The sequence below is a fragment of the Onychostruthus taczanowskii genome, unplaced genomic scaffold, assembly GCF_017590055.1.
Source record: "Onychostruthus taczanowskii isolate IOZ18803 unplaced genomic scaffold, ASM1759005v1 scaffold87, whole genome shotgun sequence".
NCBI lineage: Eukaryota > Metazoa > Chordata > Aves > Passeriformes > Passeridae > Onychostruthus > Onychostruthus taczanowskii.
Genome location: NW_024506662.1, coordinates 2398377 through 2415341, shown reverse-complemented (window position 1 = coordinate 2415341; position 16965 = coordinate 2398377). Strand labels below are relative to the sequence as shown.

Genomic DNA, 16965 nt, shown 5'->3' with positions numbered 1-16965 from the left:
GGCTGGCGATCAGCCCCGAGAGTCAGCTGAAGTCTCCATCCAGTGAAGCCGAAGTGATGGTGCAGCCAAGCACATCGTTCACTCAGAGGCCGAGAGCCGAGGGAGGGCTTCCTTCAGAAACCAGGCTTGACTTCTTGGCTGCATTCAGCAGAGGCAAAACAATGCCTGGACAAACAGTCCCTGACTTGTGTCCCCTGTGCCACGTCAGTGTGACATTACTATGTTATTTCTCTGTCAAGAAATAGCACACAACCTTTTCTACCCGGCTCTGAGCAGGCAGGGACTTCCTGGAAAGTTCATTCTCACAGATGAAGATGTGGGCTGGGGACAAGGTGTGCCTGTAGCTGAGGGAGCTTTGCCTGGAAAGCCTTAGGAGGCTTGTTTTTTAGTTGGCTTTGGCCAGCTAATTAGCTGTGGTTTGCCTCAGCTCTGTGCATCGTCCCCGCAGAGCTGCCGAGGGGTTCCAGGAGAGCACACTGCAGCAGCGCTGCCCAGCCATTTTTTGGCAGAAGAATTAAGTGCCCCCTAATTCTACCTTTGCCTTCAGAGAGCAGGTACAGCAGAGGACAGTTCCCAAAGCCATCTGGCTGCTTAAAGAAGATATCTCTGGTGTCCAGCAGGGCCAGCTGGCAGTTCGTTTAAATTAGCAGAGAAAATGCCCTGTGCTGTGGTGCTGCCAAAAGTAATTAAGTGTGACAGCAAAACTGCATTCAATTTATCTTCCTTCTGGGATATTATCCTGCTAAAAGGCACCCTAGAGGAGATGAGGGTTGGACAGGACCCCCAGGTCAGTCTCTTGCTGTGTCCCACCTTGTCCCTGACAGACATGGGTCTATCCACTCTTGGAGTCTTCCAGGGACAGAGAGAGCAGATCCTGCCATGCCACCTCTGCAAACAGACATGGGTCTATCCACTCTTGGAGTCTTCCAGGGACAGAGAGAGCAGCCATGCCACCTCTGCAGCATTTTGACCTTACTGGAGGAAAAATGTCCTCTAATTTCCACACAGATCCTTCCTGGTGTTATTCAAGTCTGTCTTAGGCTGAACTGCTGCCCTCTCACATTTACTAGCCCACTGAACACCTTCATCATCAGCATGCCTACTCTCTTCCAGTTCTCTGGACTCTCTCCAGGTTTTCCACTTGAAGTACAGCCTCTAAAGCTGGCCACAAGCCTCACTACAGCTTTGTGCATGCAGAGAAAGGTGATGGGATCAGTAAAAGCCCTCCAAGCCCTGCTTCCACCTGCCTGTGTGGTGTTCATTCCTTCTGCAGCAATGTTTCCCCTGTGCCGCTTGTGACTCACTGCAGCCACCATGTCCTTCCCTAAAAAACAAGCTGTTTCCTACTGTGTATTTATTTGATTAGTCCTTCTGTAGAGTCCTGGGCTTGTCCCTGCTGAGTAGCACTTTCCGTTTCCAGACCATTTCTTTGGTTAGTGTGGATCCGGGCACTGCCCTCGCTGTTCCTGCCACGCTCGCAGCCAGTGCCGGTGTGCGGCTGGGGAGCCTCCTCTCCAGCCCATCCTCAAGCCACAAATGAAAATACTGAGCAGAGCTACATCCAGGAGGGACCTTTCAATATACCTCTCTTTATCTCTTCCCATGTCAGGAAAATCCATTTAGAGGAAAGTCCTCAAGTGCATTTTCACTCAGGCCACGTCCCCCTGGCTTGCTGGTAGGAACGCTGTGTGAGACGGGGTCAGCATCTGAAGGTTAGGAGGGATGGCTGACTGCTGCCACCTCACACGAAATTAATTCCTCTGGCATGGAAGGGAATCAAGCCAGTCTGACACAGCTCCCTCTGGACAGACCCACGGTGACTTTGTGGGGGTGTTTTTTTATTTTCTAAGTGCATGCAAGTCACTTACTTGATTACTTCTTCCAGGAACTGAAGCATACCTGATTGGCCTGTAATTCTTCTCCTTTTTCCCTCATTAAGGACAGTATGCCATTATCCTCAGACCAGACTCCCCCTTTCCATGCCTGGGAAATAGCACTAGAAGATGAAAAGCTGGAAGGAGTCTCCTGTTCAAAAGTCATGTGGATGTGGCACTTGGGGAACATGGCTCAGTGGTGGACACGATGGTGATGGCTTAAGAGTTGGACTCAATGATTTTGGAGGTTTTCTCCAACCTCAGTGATTTTATGATTCTGTGGTTCTAACTCCCTCCCAAGTCTCTACCAGCTGACAGAGAGGCAGGCCCAGGTACAGGGGGTGAGGTGATCCTAAGGCTTATCCCTTAGGAAAGCCTGAGCTGAGTTCCTGGCCCTCAGCTGCTTCTCACCCTCACCCTCACTGCTGGCCCTCACCAGCTTAGACAGGACCTGCTGTGTCCTGCCTTTAGCCCAAATAGCCTGGCACCCTCACAGGGACACATAGGATTGACCATTCCAAGACAAGGGGACTAGAGGTGGGCAATAGTTTCACACTTTTTTAGCTATTTCCCATCTGCACCCAGATTCAAGTTGCAGTGGTGTACGGTTTCTGTTCAGTGCATCCAATGGTTTGCATCCAAACAAAACCCAGCCAAAGCAAACTGGCAGTGTTCTTAAATGAAATGTCTTATTTCTTGCATTAGAAACATGGTTTCCTTCTTAAGTTATTATTTTTTCTTTCAAATATGATAACAAGAATCACCCACTTTGGGTCTGGCAGGGCTGTTTGATACAGGTAAGAGCAAACAGTCACTTCATTCTTTGTTTCAATCAAGGTTTTTCTTTTGTTCTCCATCCACCCAGAGCTGCTGCCTTTAGCCACTACTTTCTCTGCATGGCAAGTAAACTTAAAATCAGCTATTTAATGAGATGGCAAGAAACTGCCAAGGGCTGCAGCTTGTCAGATGCCACTGGTAAAACATAAGACCTGTTGACTCCTCTTGCCATTCTCTACTACCACCAGAGGCACGAAATACTGCTGCTGTGCTTGGGGACCTCTTGCCCTGAGCACTCCCACCACGAGCTGCTCATCCATCCTCTGCCTCCCAAGCTGGTGGAATCCAGCCAGGTGTGGGAAGGAGTGCTTTGGAGATACTTCCAAGCTGTATGGTTTTCCCCAACAGTGAAACTGGAGAAGACCCTCCCAGTAAGACCCTCCTAAGCACCAACCCCTCTAGCTGGAGAGCAGGGCTTTGGAGCAAAGCAAGTCACAGGTTCAGTGGTGGTTCTTTGTCAGGACAGATGCTTTCCTGGCTCTCCCCACACCTGCAGAGTGGGGTCCTGCCAGACAGCGACCTGCACACAGGGGCTGCCCCGCAGAGGAAGAGTTGATGGTTTTGAACATGCATTTATGGCACTACACACAAAACGGGCAGATTCTTGAAGACACATCACACGTGTACACCAGTTCACAATTTAGCCTCAGAAATAACCTGCTCTGCAGGTACACCTGGAAGGAAACGTGGCAAGTGGCTTGCAGGGTAAAGCAAAGAGCAGTACTGCCTTCATCCTGAGGAAAGCTTTTGCTTTGAACATGTTCTGGTTTTTAATATCCATCATTTTGCTCTGCATGGGGACTGCCTTAACTGAACTGGCTCAAAAATTAGCAGGTGGTTTGCAGCTGAAAATGTGCACTGGTTTCCTGCATGCTTTTTTTTTTTCAATTTCATCCATTTTGTCTTTGGGAAGGTTTCTGGCAACTTCCTGAGATCCTCTCTCCCCCTCTGTCATGCAGCCACAGATGTCATCAGCAGGGATGACAAAGTGGAGCCTCTTCAAACGAAAAGGCAAAAGCTGGTCTCTGGGAGAAGGGCTTGCTTTGAGAACTGCCTGTCCTGTCAGCCTGAAAGGTCTCAGAGCTCTTTGGTTTGAGGGCTTGCCCATCCACCTCTGGAAAGGGAGTGGGGTCTTGCAGATGCCACCAGCACCCTGAGCTCTGTGTTGCTTCTGGCTTTGGAGGTGAGATGAGGCTGTTACCTCCATCCTCTGCGCCAGAATACAGGAGACATGACACAACTTTTACACCAGTGAAAGCCTCTACCAGATGGAAGTTACAGAGCCTGTCTTCTGGATTGGTAATATCTATTAACTGGTGACTTCAATTATGAGCATTTGAAAAAGGATTCTTCTTTCCTTAAGCTAATGTTTTAGTCAACTCAAAGGGTGTATGGGACGTTGTTCTAGGAGCAGCAAAACACTTGTGGCTCTGCCTCAGAACTTGGTCTGAAACATGAAAAAAACACTCCAAAACAGTGGGTAAATGTGTCCTGGGGAGGGAGAGGAGGGTCCAGGAGAGTCCCCAGAGCTTTTCTGGGAACAGATGCATTGCGAGCAGAACTGGCCTAGCAAGGTCTCACTAACCACAGATTTAGTGAGAAAGGGAGAAAGGGTTTTCTTGCTCAAATGGATGTGACCAGGGTAGAAGGGGCTCCAGACAGCAGAGTTCACAGTGCTCCCCCTTCCTGCATGTTTCATTTCATACAGGGAACTTCCTGGCCCATGTGGTGGGATGGGAGACTCCCCCAGATACGTCACAGAGCCCATTCCCACTACCTCCCAGCAATTTCTCTGCCTACTGCATTTCTCATGGACTTGCAGAGCCCATCCCATGGCTCTTCCTCCCTACGGTGCAGCCCAGTGGCTCGCAGGGACATTATCTGGGATGCAGCACCATTGCCGCGGAGAGGAGAAGTCAGGAGGGCGAGTTCCCAGCACTTACTTGCCAGAATGACCATGTCCATGCCCCAGAATATGCTCATGATCCAGCCCACCATGACGATGGCCGTGAGGATCTGGATGAGGGCGGCGGCGATGTTGAGCCAGAAGACGCAGCACATGTGCCGGTCCGGGAGGTCGGTGCGCGCCCCGCAGAGCACCGTGAACGCCGACACGAACGTTCCTGGGGACACACAGCAGCACAGCACCCCGTGAGAGCCACGGCACCACCTCCTGCTCCTCACTGCCCCCAGAGCACCTCGCTCCCTGTGCTGCAAGAGCAGGGGGGATCTCGGGTTTCCTGCGGTCAGGATGACCCAGAGAGTCCTTTTTTCCCAGCCCGATGGGCAAAGAAGGAGTTGGCATTCCTTGGCTCTGGTTTTCAAGGTTGTTTATTTTCTCTTATCTAATACATTCTTTTCCTGACCCGCAAAGATCTGTCTAGCAGGTCTGTCCAAGGCACACTGCCCACCCTTGGGCTGGTGCCAACATTTAATACTACAAACTACGTGTACTTTATTTACCATTATTATCCAATACCTATCACTTACGTTAGACTGTCTACTTCTACCCTAAACCAATCCAAAAGTGCCAACATCACACAGAAGATGGAGGCTAGGAAGAAGAAGGAAGAAGGACAGGACAACACCCAAATCCCTCCATCTTGCCTCCTAGACCCCTATGGTAAAAATCCCCAAAATTCCACTTTTCACCCTGTGCTAAATTCATTATCATTCTACTTAAACTTTTTGTGACTTGTAATTCTTCATACAAGGTTGTTAATTTGCTCCATGGGTTAAGATTGAAATCCCAAGTGTCTTTGGCTTCCTGCGAGGGTTCCCAAGCCCCCTGCCAGGGGCTCGAGCCATCCAGGGCACACAGAAGGATGTTCCGACAGGTGGAAAAAGCACACCTTGGGTATAGTAAAATCAGGGCCCCCGATGGAGGGAAACGATTGACATCTGACTCCAAGGAATGCTGAACGCTTGCTTTATTAAAACTATATTATGTTGCATTATACTGTACTATAACTATACTACATCATACTTGCAGCACTCTGAATTGCTGCTAGCATAGTCCAGGGTAAGGAAGCAAAAAGTGCCTTTGCATAATATCCACAGATGTTTCATTCAGCTGCGCAGTGAGATGTTCAAGTCCCACACACACACACACACACAGAAGGTCCAGCTTTTTCTCCCCAGGGGCCTGGGCTGACCCTGGTCTCAGGGCAGTACAAAGATGAGGGCCAATCAGGGAATAGGGAAGAGTGCCTCAGGGACATAGGAACAGACATAGGAACAGGGGAAGGAGCCGATGGGGTCTAAGAGCTTCTTGAGGGAAGCTTCTTGTGTCTCCCTAGACCAGGAAATGCTCCCCCCCCCCAGCGTTTCCACACATACTTACTTCTAACTAACTACTGAAAAACTCGTGACTGTCTGTCTACAATCCCAACACCCACACATGGATCCAATTGGTCAATGAAGCAAAACACCATCACCAGAATCCAATCAAGCAATCACCTGTAGGTAAACAATCTTCAGAACACATTCCACATGAGCACAACAAGAGCAGCAAATGAGGTAAGATTTTTTTTTTCTCTGAGGTTCCTTACTGCTATTCCCAAGAAATATCCTTGGGAAGGTGTGCCTGCTTGCTGTCTAATAAGAGAGCTGTGGCTACACTTGGGTTTTGGCTTGTTCCACCCCACCTAAAGGAAACGACTTCTGTACTGCAAGGGAGTGCTGTGTATCTGTGGAAATACCTTTGCTCTGCCTGGTGACTCTCTCCTGGGGAGAAACACCACACAGCAGCTCTGAAAAGGAAAGCTGAACCCAAAGTTAGGGGAGGACTGGTGTGGCATTCACATTCTCTGAAGGTGATTCCTTTGCCCAGGATTTTTCCCCTGGGAAGCTGAGAGGCCTCAGAGAAAAGAAAAACAATTCTTATCTCATTTGCTTCTCCTGTGTTGTGCTCATGTGTGGAATGTGTTTGGAGATTGTTTACCCACAGGTGATTGTTTCATTGGATTCTGGTGTGAATTGTTTTGACTCTTTGGCCAGTCAGGGCCAAGATGTGTCGAGACTCTGGAAAGAGTCACGAGTTGCCATTATTATCTTTTTTTAACATTGAGTAAGTATCTTTTCTGTATTCTTTAGTACAGTATAGTATAGTATTCTTTAATATAATATAGTATAATAAAGTAATAAATTAGCCTTCTGATAAGATGGAGTTCTCCTCATCATTCCTTCCTTCGTCAGTGGCCCTGTATTTACAATAGACTGGCTCTAGGAATCTCTAATGGTCTGGCAGTCTGTTGCTATGCACAAATACTGCTCTAGAAGAAGCAGACACAAAAAAAAAAAAAAGAGGAGTGGCACTCAATTTTTGCACAATTTTTGCACACCCAGTCACAAGCTGAGACCTGAGGGCATGTTTTAACCAAGCAGAAGTAGCTAAACTTCTTAAAGTGATGGAGCCAGGGGACCTGGTGTGGCAACCCTTGCCTCTGCTTGAGACCAACTTACAAATCTTGCAACCTCACTTCAGACTTCCTAAAATGTTTCAGATGAAGGAGCTTGTTGATGTGTGAAAATTAAAGCTGGGGAAAAAAAAAAACCTACACCTCAGCAGCCTTTCACAAAGATTGTTCCTAAATTTACACTCTTGGATAAGGCAGATTTTTTACTTTTAGCTGCTATGTTGTGTTCATGGCTGGCTGAAACTCAGCTCAGGGAAGCCTTGTCTGTCCCACAACCAACATGAAGAAATACACACTATAGGTAAGGAGCAGAAGAAGCAGTTCCTGACTCCTCTAAAATATGAGCTGTTGGCCAGGAGGTTCAGGCACCTTTTCTAAGTATGGATTTCAACACCTCTCAGCATTATGAAATGTCTTTGGGTTTTTCTAAAACAAATACAGCATTGCTAAGGCAAGAACCAAGGTTCAATGTTGATTGTATTGGATAACACAGTCCTGTGAAATGCCTTCTTTCATCAGTATCTTGAATTAAAATGATAGTTTCTACAAAAACTGCCTTTTTTCCTCTTAAAGGATGGAAGCCTGCGAACAGCCTGTGAGATGTGAATGAATGAGCACATCTTCAGTGCACATGAGTGTCTTGTTGAACTCAGGGGAAGGTGGGAGTCCCTTGGTTGGACTGAAGACAGGGATAAAACACTCAGTTTACACCCTTGTAGTAAATCTTACCAGACCAAGAGAGCAGAACCATCTGCTTAGAAGCAAAATACCATTTTGTCCTGCACTGCTGGGGAGGTGAAAGAGAAAATCTCTTCCTTTGCTGCCTCTTCCTTAGTGGGTCACAAGGATAACAGGCAGCTGAGATGCCAAAATGCTGGGGAAGGCTGGCTACAGCCTATTTTTAATCCTGCCTCTCTCTGCAAGCTTCAATTCCAGCGTCTTCCTAACACTCCAGCAGCTCCTAAAGCCGCGCTCGTGTTCCTGCCGCTGGCTGGATCCGATTCCTTGTTGCCACCCCCTCCCTGTGGCATCTGCCAGAGCTGGGCATGGAGCAGGGATGGAGGGGAGTGAGCGAGTGCTGCTGGGGCAGGGGGAACAGCCCTACAGCACAGCATCACTGCCGGGGACAAGGGCAGCATCTTCTGCATGAGAACCACCCCTGGGCTTCCTCCTCGGGCTTTCACGGCAGGGTTTCATCCCCTTATCCACAAAAACAAAAGGATCTGCAGAGAGGAAAGGGAAAGTCGTTATAATCCCAAAGGATGTTGTGTGAATCTCCCCATAGCTGTCTTTTGCTCTGTGGCATTGTCTTCCACGTCTCTTGTGTCCCCTGTGTGGGATTATGTGACATCTTTGCCCTGCTTCACCCACCTTTTTTTCCCTTTATATTTTATCAAAGCAGAGGGAAGCCTGGAATATTTCCCTCCTGCTTCCTGAAAGTGTTGTCTTCAAAATTGCACCACAGCACTCTCTGAGATTAAATATGGATTGAGGCAAGATCAGAGGCTGGGTGTTTATGTTTTCCCATCAGGATGCAAAATCTTGCCAAATGGAAATGTCTGTCTCTTTTTAAAATGAAAATCTTGCCCTCTTGCCTAACCTTTAACTCTTCCGAGATGTGTTACAAAGAGAGGTCAAAAATGGGCAATAATTCTTAAACTACAGCTTCAAATCCTTCCAGTGAAGCTTTTAAGATATTTACATCATTAGAGCAAGGTGCTGAATTAGCCAATTAATGCCCTAAATACCACAGTGACTAAGCTAAAGTCTAGTCCCATTCAGAAAGGAATAAAGCTAACAAAGCATTTAAGTGTCCTCCTCTGGACTGGGAATAGATACAGAAACTGGGATTAAAATCGCATGAACCTTGACTTCTGATTCCTCTTCAGGCCACTTTCCTACTCACAGGAGCCAATTCATTTTTCCAGTGTCAGTGCATTTTCTTTATTACTTATGATGAGCCAATTTTTGGGAGCTTGCTGGCATTTTTGAACTCAAGACTTTGGCTGTGCCAGCAGCCATAGGATGGAAGCATTTTCCCTCTGCTCCACATATGCTTGAGAATGTGAAGCAGGAGTAAGAGTCTTCAATGCTTTTGCCAAAGTAGATGTTTTTCCCTTAGGAAGCCATCGTGGTTACACACTGCCAGATATGGAATTATTTGCATCTGGAAACAGAGAGGTGGAGAGGAGAAGGAGAAGGAAGGCAAGCAAGCTGTATCTGCTGATAGCACCTGGCTGGGGCACCAAACCATTTCCCTCCCTGACCAGGCTTGAATCCCTACGGTCTGGAAATCCTAAACCTGGAATGCCAGCTGCTGGGGTGATGTTGGCCAAATAAATCAGCAGTCCAAAAAGGTCTCAGGTTGTGAGTGCAACCAGCAATCACAAACCAGCAACTCCAAAAGCAGATATAAACTGAACACCCATGCAGTTATGCCAGTATAACATAAGTAAATTATAGCAAGCATTTCTTCTATCTTCCCAATGGAAAACACCCAATCTGCAATGAAATATGGGATTATTCTAAATCACGAATTAATACAGCCTCTTGGGGACACAGGGGAGGTGATGGAGATGTCCTGGCCTGTCTTTAATGAGTCTGTTTGTTCAGCCCCTTGCAATCACCTGGCTGAACAAACAGCCCCTGCTGCACCTGAAGCCAGCAAGTGCCAGGGGCAGAGGGCTGGGTGGGAGCTCAGGATCGCTCTTCTGGAGCAGCTGGGAAGCAGAGGGTGAAGGCACCATGTGCAGCGAGGCTGTGAGGGGCTGTGACACCCATCCTGCTCCTCAGACTTGTCTCACTTGGGGCAGTGTCAGCCAGCTGGGGCACCCACATGCTGCTGGAATAGAAAGAGCCCCTGGGAGCCTCTGCTTGCTTTGGCTGTCAGCACAGCTGGGGTATTTTTAGACTACACCAGTCTGCTGCTTGTTTCCAGCAGTTTAACCCATTGAACACGAAGGGAACGCATTGTCTGCAGAACAACACAATTAAATGAAGGGGCAGAGGAGGGGTTTTGCCCTTTCTCTCCTCTCTGGTCCATTGTCATGCAGGATGAAGTCCCCTCTCCTGGCATCTTGGCAGCCACGGCCTTCCCAAGAGCATCACCTGCTGGCTCCTGGCCTCACAGCATACACGAAAATAGCATGAGAGGGCTTTTCTCTTTTAGAGTGAAACCTCACAGCCTGGAAAGGGATCCCCTGGTTTCCTGGTGTTTGAGTCACTCATCCAGGGTGGAGAAAGGCATGAGGTCAAGACCACGGCCTGTCCTGAACAGTCTCCTCTGTATTATCTGAGTGCAGAAGGAAATGGTTTATGGAATACCTTAAGCTGCAGGAGAGAAGTTTTTCCTTTCCTGTTTTTACAAGAAAGCCTATCCTGGGCACTCCTGCAAGGGCTTTAGTCAGACACATCAGACACAACTCGGCACATTTCATGTGGAGGACCTGCTCTGGTGGCACCTTCTCAGGAACATCAGGAGAGGGAGCCTGGCTGGAGCCAGAGGAAGATGGGACACTGATGACCACAGTGGAAGTAACTTGAGCATGCAGACAGCTTAGTGGGCTTCCCACTGCCTGCCAGGTATCCGAGACTTCCCAGAAGAAAGCATCTCTGATGCAAAAAATCACATCTGATGAGCTGGTACAGGGGGAGAAACAGCAGAAACCCAAATTACTGCAATCAGGAGCTGCATGTGGAGATGATGATGGTGATTCTATGATGATGATGATCCCTAACATACAAAAGCCTGGGAGGGGGTGAGGAGTATTTCTTCCTTTTCCTGAAAGCCTGGAGATCATTGAAGACATTCCCCTACAGTGCTGGGAGTAAATAAGGCAGTGTTATGGTGCCTCCTTTCCTGCTCCCAGAGAGGAAAACCAGGGCCACATCACAACTCAGGAGCTGGAGGCAAGTACAGGCAAAGATGGGAACAAAACTGGAGGTGTCTGTGGGAGCAGGGCTGTTGGATCATCACAGGGAGATGTAATTAAGGAGTGTGTGCTTTGTGGGGATGAGCTGTGCCTGTATTGTGTCAGGGGAGAGCTCTGTGTGGGGACACGTCTGCTGCGTGGCTTTCAGTTTTCTTAAGTAAAATGATGATTAGCTGTCATTAAACAGTGCTGGCAGGTACGTGAGGCAGATGTTGTGGATGTGCTAAAAATTCATGAGATGTGCAGGCTCTTGCTTGTGTGAGTCAGAAAAAGCTGTGCAGGAATGGTTACAAGGACTGCACTCCTTGCCTTGGTGTAACAGTGAATATGGTATCTATTGGTCAAGGCATCCTTGGCTCTCCAGTGGCATGAACTTGTTTTTATACTCTAATTACAGCTGTAAAGAGTCATTTCAGGAGTGGAGCCTCTCATCCTTGGCATTAATCCAATGCCAGCTGCAGCCCTTGGGTTATGATGAGGGAAAACACTAACTCTTGCTTAAGGAAGGGGTAAGGCACTATCTGCTGATGCTCAGCACCATTCCCCCCTCTGCAAAGGTGGGCAGAGCTGGGCTGTGGAAAGGACACAGTTAACAAGGTGATTAAATGGAGTTGCAACACATTAATACCCAAGATGATGATGATATGCTGAAGTTTCCTAAAGCAGACAATTGTTTGTGTCATTGCTTGAGGAAACAGCTGCAAAGTCAAATGCCCTGGAAGCATTCTGGCCAGTGTGAATCCTCACCAGTGTCCCCAGTGTCCACCTGGCTGGATCTCACTGGGCTTGGGCTGCATGAGAGAGAACCTGCCAGGGCAGGTGTGTCACCTAAAGCCCCTGAGATAAGAGTGCTTTCTCTCCAAGCTTACTGCAGCTCTTTGAACAGAAAAGCTGGCTCAGGAAAACATTTGAGGTACCTCTGTGTCATCCCCTGTGGTTGTTGCAGCTTGTGAGTTCAGGGTTCTTGTCAGGGTCTCCACTACTCCTCTTCTTCCATGGCTCCCTCAGAGAGCTGTGATGGCAGGCAGGGGCAGTCACTGAACCTCTTTGGCTGGCAGCAAAAGTAGAGGAGTGGAGGCTGCAGGGTGTCCCCTGGAGGGAACTGACCTTTACTGAGTACCTGGATCTGTGGCCAGCTCTGCTCCTTTGCCAGGGGGCAAATTTGCCTCAGGGTTTGTTTCCTCAAAGACACTCCAAGCAAGCAAAGCAAGACACCAAACCATTTGCCATTCGTAGAAATGGATGAAAATCAGTCCACAGGGTTACAGCTGCACTCCTGGAGCACAGCATCCAGCTGGACAGCCTGTGGACTTCTCCCACTGAGTACACCAAGCCCTGAGGAACTCGTGGTGCTGCTGCTGTGGGCTGGGCCAAGTGCAGGGTGTGGAGGCTGTCACTGACCCTGTAGCTCCTCACTGGTTATCCTCACTGCTGGACTTGCTTCTCTTGGCAACTGGATGGTTTGACTTGATGACCTTAAAGGTGTTTTCCAGCCTTGATGATTCTGTGATACCATGAAATTTGAAGAACATAGAGGGGGCAAGGCTGCAACAGAGTGCTGCAGCACCAGCAAGGCTCAGGTGTCCCTTACATGCAACCTGTCAGGGGCATCCCCTGCATCCTTCCACTTGTGGTTCATTTCAGCCACAGAAGTAAGTCAGCACTGGCTGCAATTACCTGGTTTGGGTTGTTTTTTTTTCCTAGAAATAAGCATGTTTTAGACTAACATCTATAAAAGCTCAGGTTTTAGGATAAAGCTTAATTAAACAGCCATGGGCAAGGTTTTTTTCCCTTTCCAGTATCCATACAGACTGAAGTCTGCCCCGCAAATACAGTGCAAGGGGGCCAGAGTGGATAGCAATAGTGATGGTTTTAGCAGTTTGAGGGGTAAGAAGAGCAGGAGCAGTGGACAGCTTAGGAAATAGGAGGCTTACTTGGTCCCTCTTAGAATTAACAGCCTGAATCCCACAGATTCAGCTCTGCCAGGAGGGGACATGGATGACACCTTGGTGCAAACGCCAGGTCCTGTGGGCAGGAGCAGCAGGAGCTCAGGGGTAGGAGAGGGAGAGAAGAAAGGGAAGGAGGAGAGAGTGGAGGCAGCAAACGTGACAGAACCTAGATGTTGCCATGGAGAGTAGCTCATGAATTTTTCTTCCATGGCCTGCTATTAAAATTGTTTTGTTTAGCTTCTGCCAGCACATTGTTTTTATTTTCCCCTTCCATATCCGAAGGACACCCAGACAGAATTTTGGCTCCCTCCATTCCCTTTGGCCTCGCTGTGGACAAAAATACACAGTCACTTGACAAGGGAGAGCTGGCACCTGCAGTCCTCATCTCCACAGGGTTTGTTCCAAGTCCTGAGCCTGCAGAAGGCAGGCTGTGTATGGGATCAGCTCTCTCCTTTCCCTTCACACGTGGAAAATGACCAGCACATCCCAAAGCATCCTGTGCCCGTGGCTGATCCCAGCTTTCCCAGCACCTGGCTGAAGCTCCAGCCCTGAGCTCTGCATCTGTTTGTTGTCAGGAGCTTTGTGTCATGTGGTGAGAGCACACTTGACAGTGTTTGTGTAGCTTCTACAGAAGGCAGCCCACGTGCAAGTAAGACAGCAGTGCCTTTGCATCAAAAATGAGATTTTTCTCGTATTTAATGCTCTAGAAAAAGTTAACTCTTCCAAAATGCAGAGTTTTTTTTTTTTTAACTAAAACTTCAAAACTTGACTGCAAGAAACTTTCACAGACTTCCAAGGCTAAAAATACGTAGAAAAATCTTAAATTACATGGTGGGGGGGGGCTGCATGAAGGTGAAGTGACTTACTAAAGCTTTAATTATATACAGACCCATCAAAATTATTTTTACTCTGCAGCACTGCAATGTTTTGAACACTTAAAAGCAGCCACCCATAAATAGTGAGATTGAAGTACAGCTTGTTCCACTGCCAGACATTCCACAATCCTTGGGTGAAGTTTTCCAGTCCAGCCCTATGGTTTAATTCTGTTGACTTGATGCACAAAATTAAGGGTGTGCTTGAAGTATTTGAGACTGGAGAATTTCTGCTGAACAGCAAATGCAAGGCCCCAAATAATCCATGGTGGTGGAGCAGATCTCTAAAATCTGCCAGGACTTGCTGAATTATCTTTGCAAGTTGCACCTGCTTGATTCCCAGATTATTTTTTTCTCTCCTTTTGGATAAATGATGTGGTCCCAGAACCACCAATGGCATTTTGCATCGTGCTTTACACCAGTATGAGCCTGTAGAGAAGATGTGGTGTCCCAGGAGAGGGGGGAAGTGTTGCTACACGGACAGGACACAGACACAGGGAATGGGAAAGCTGTAACAAGTGATACCTACCACCTACAGTCAAGGAATGGGAACAAGCTCATCAAAGTGCTTCAGAAGTGGATGGCAGCCCAGCTGCATGTCAGACAGGGAATGGGGAGCCAGGGAGGCTGAACGACCTGCCCCAGGTTCTGCTGCCAGCAGGGACACCGCTGCGACAACAGCTCGGGCACTGCAGCCGCGCTCCTGCTCCTGCTTGCTTTTTCCCTTTGCTAACAGAATGCAGGGAAGATTTTTAATTAATTTGCGTCCTTATTAAGTATGCCAGCATTCAGAGGAATAATGCAACTGGCTTCCAGTTATAACAAACATGAAGGAGAACAAAAGGCACGAGCGCTGTTTACAGCACAGGGAGCTTTGCTGGGAGCTCCTCTGACCCAGGTGGAATCATTCCTGCTGCTCTGTAACTTTAGCAGCAATTTAAAAGCTCTTTTTTTATGGAATCGGCTCTGCTGCTGGTTTCTCTCATACAGAACTTGCTGTATTTATATTGTCTACTATTAAACCAGGTACTTATCCCACCTTGTGTTCCCTTCTGCTGGGAGCAGAGGTGTGGATGCTCTGCCATGGCTCTCCTAGTCCCAGGCTGCTCTGCACCCACCCACTGCAGGAGCCTGGGACTTACATGAGAGAGGACCCAAGGAGCCAGAAATAGTCATCCACTAAACCACCTCTTATTTTTAAGACTCTGCTCCTATTCACAGAAATTAATTCTCTTTTGCTGATGTACATCCAGAAACAAACCTCAAGCCATTCTGTTTTGCACTGTTGATACAGAAGTAATTTGAAGCTGGCTTGACCAACCTGGAAGCTTCAACAGCAGAATGTCTGGGGAGAGCCCCTCCTTGTTTCAGAGAGGCCATGAAACCTCCTGCAAGAAAAGCTTTCTGGCTTTCTGATCCCTCCAGTTTCTAAAGGATGCTGGAAGTAAAAGCTGTGTAACAGCAGAAGCATCATGAGGAAAAGCCTATGGATTCTTATGAGCTTTCACACAGGCTCTTGCCAATTATACAGTGATGAAATGAAGTTTATTCTTAATTGTCTGTGCCACGGGAAGCTCTCTCCTGTCAGGCACAGAGCAGGAGGAGGGCAGGCAGGATCCTCCAGCTCCCACACAGGTTTAAGGGCTGCTGGGTGAAGACACATCGAAGGCTCGCTGCTCCTCCTGCCTCTGCCCTCTACAGGTTCATCGAGTGCCATCAGCGCCCATCTCGGGGGGCTCTCAGTGAGCAGAAGGACGGCAGCAGGCCAGGGGCACCGCAGGCTCTCTGCCCCAGCCCTGCCTGGGTGTTCCAGCCCGGCAGCCACAGCTCCAGGTCAGGTCTGCAGCTGCTCTGCCTCCTCTGGCCCTCCCATCAATGCCTCGAGATGAATTTAGCCCTTTGAAGCTCCCCAGGAGGATCTGCTCTGCTCACGGAAGGATGGATTAACTACTTCCAAGATTCACTGAGCGGTGGCTCTGAGCTTGCTGTGATACCCTGGAGCCCTTAACTGTGAAGACAAATCATGTTAATTAGGGACTACCAAGACACAAGACAGAATTAATCTTATTAGAAAGTTAGATGGGGATGCAGAGCAATTAGAGGTTATTGTACTGAACAAGGCAGCTGAAATGGCAGTATAATAAATTGCATCAGCCTCCAAAATCACCTCAAAGTACAAGCTATCTTTTAAGGACTAGAAGAATGTAAAATAAAACTGACATAAATGTTCGGAGATCTGCAGTGATAAGTCTGCAGGAGATAACAAACTCATCCTTTCATCTTTTTTTTCTTAATCCAGAAAACTCAGTGCACACATTTTATGAGCCAAAGTGTCTCAGGCAGGGACAAACAGGACATAAGAGAATTACACTCTGTAGCTAAGTGCTGTGGTGCTGTACCCAGGAGTCTGGAATATGATTTGTGAGACCAGAACTCCATCCTGGATTTACAGCTGCTTGCTAAGTAATTCTGATGTTATAACTTGATTCTTATAATGCCAAAGTAACATTATTAAGGTGTTAATTTAGAGTCTGTCAGGAAATTTACTGTCTAGCCTGATGGGGCTATGTCCTTGTTGTTCTGTTCTATGCTGCCATTTGTCAAGTAGTGACCAAGTCTTGCTTTTAAAGGACACTCTTCATAAAACCACTGCTCTTAGATGAAAGGTAAAGCACTTTACCTACTAAAGCCATTGCTATTTTGCTGATGTACATAGCATCCAATATATGTAGGAGATGGTGCTTTACACTCTAAGTTTGGCTTTGGTACCTTCAGGTGATTCAGACACTTTACAAACAAAAATCTCATTTCACCGTTTACTTGACTGAGAACACCAAGATGTTTTATCCTGTTCAGCAAAACCATTAGGGAGCATTTTCAACAATACAAGCAGCTTTTGCATCCATTTTAACTGGAACTTCCCACGTTGCCATCCCTGACCAGCATGATGGCAATGATCATCCCCGAGTGAACGCGATGGGTTCTGCAGAAGAGGGAACATGATGGATTCTACAGAAGAGGGAACGTGATGGGTTCTACAGAATAGTGAACATGATGGATTCTGCAGAAGAGCAGTGTGGGGT

The 16965-nt window shown here is 47.8% G+C and overlaps 1 protein-coding gene across 5 annotated transcripts in view; it reads right to left on the bottom strand.

The window, feature by feature from the left end:
• The window catches only part of STUM (stum, mechanosensory transduction mediator homolog), a 51233-nt gene that overhangs the window by 11043 nt on the left and 23225 nt on the right, over window positions 1-16965 (bottom strand). For 4 of the 5 annotated variants that reach the window (XM_041425119.1, XM_041425118.1, XM_041425121.1 and 1 more), the window contains exon 2: window positions 4655-4834. In XM_041425119.1, the coding sequence (XP_041281053.1) occupies window positions 4655-4834 (180 nt within the window). Of the gene's footprint in view, window positions 1-1899; window positions 1997-4654; window positions 4835-16965 lie in introns of those variants that run through there. The other variant, XM_041425117.1, reaches the window with a different exon arrangement.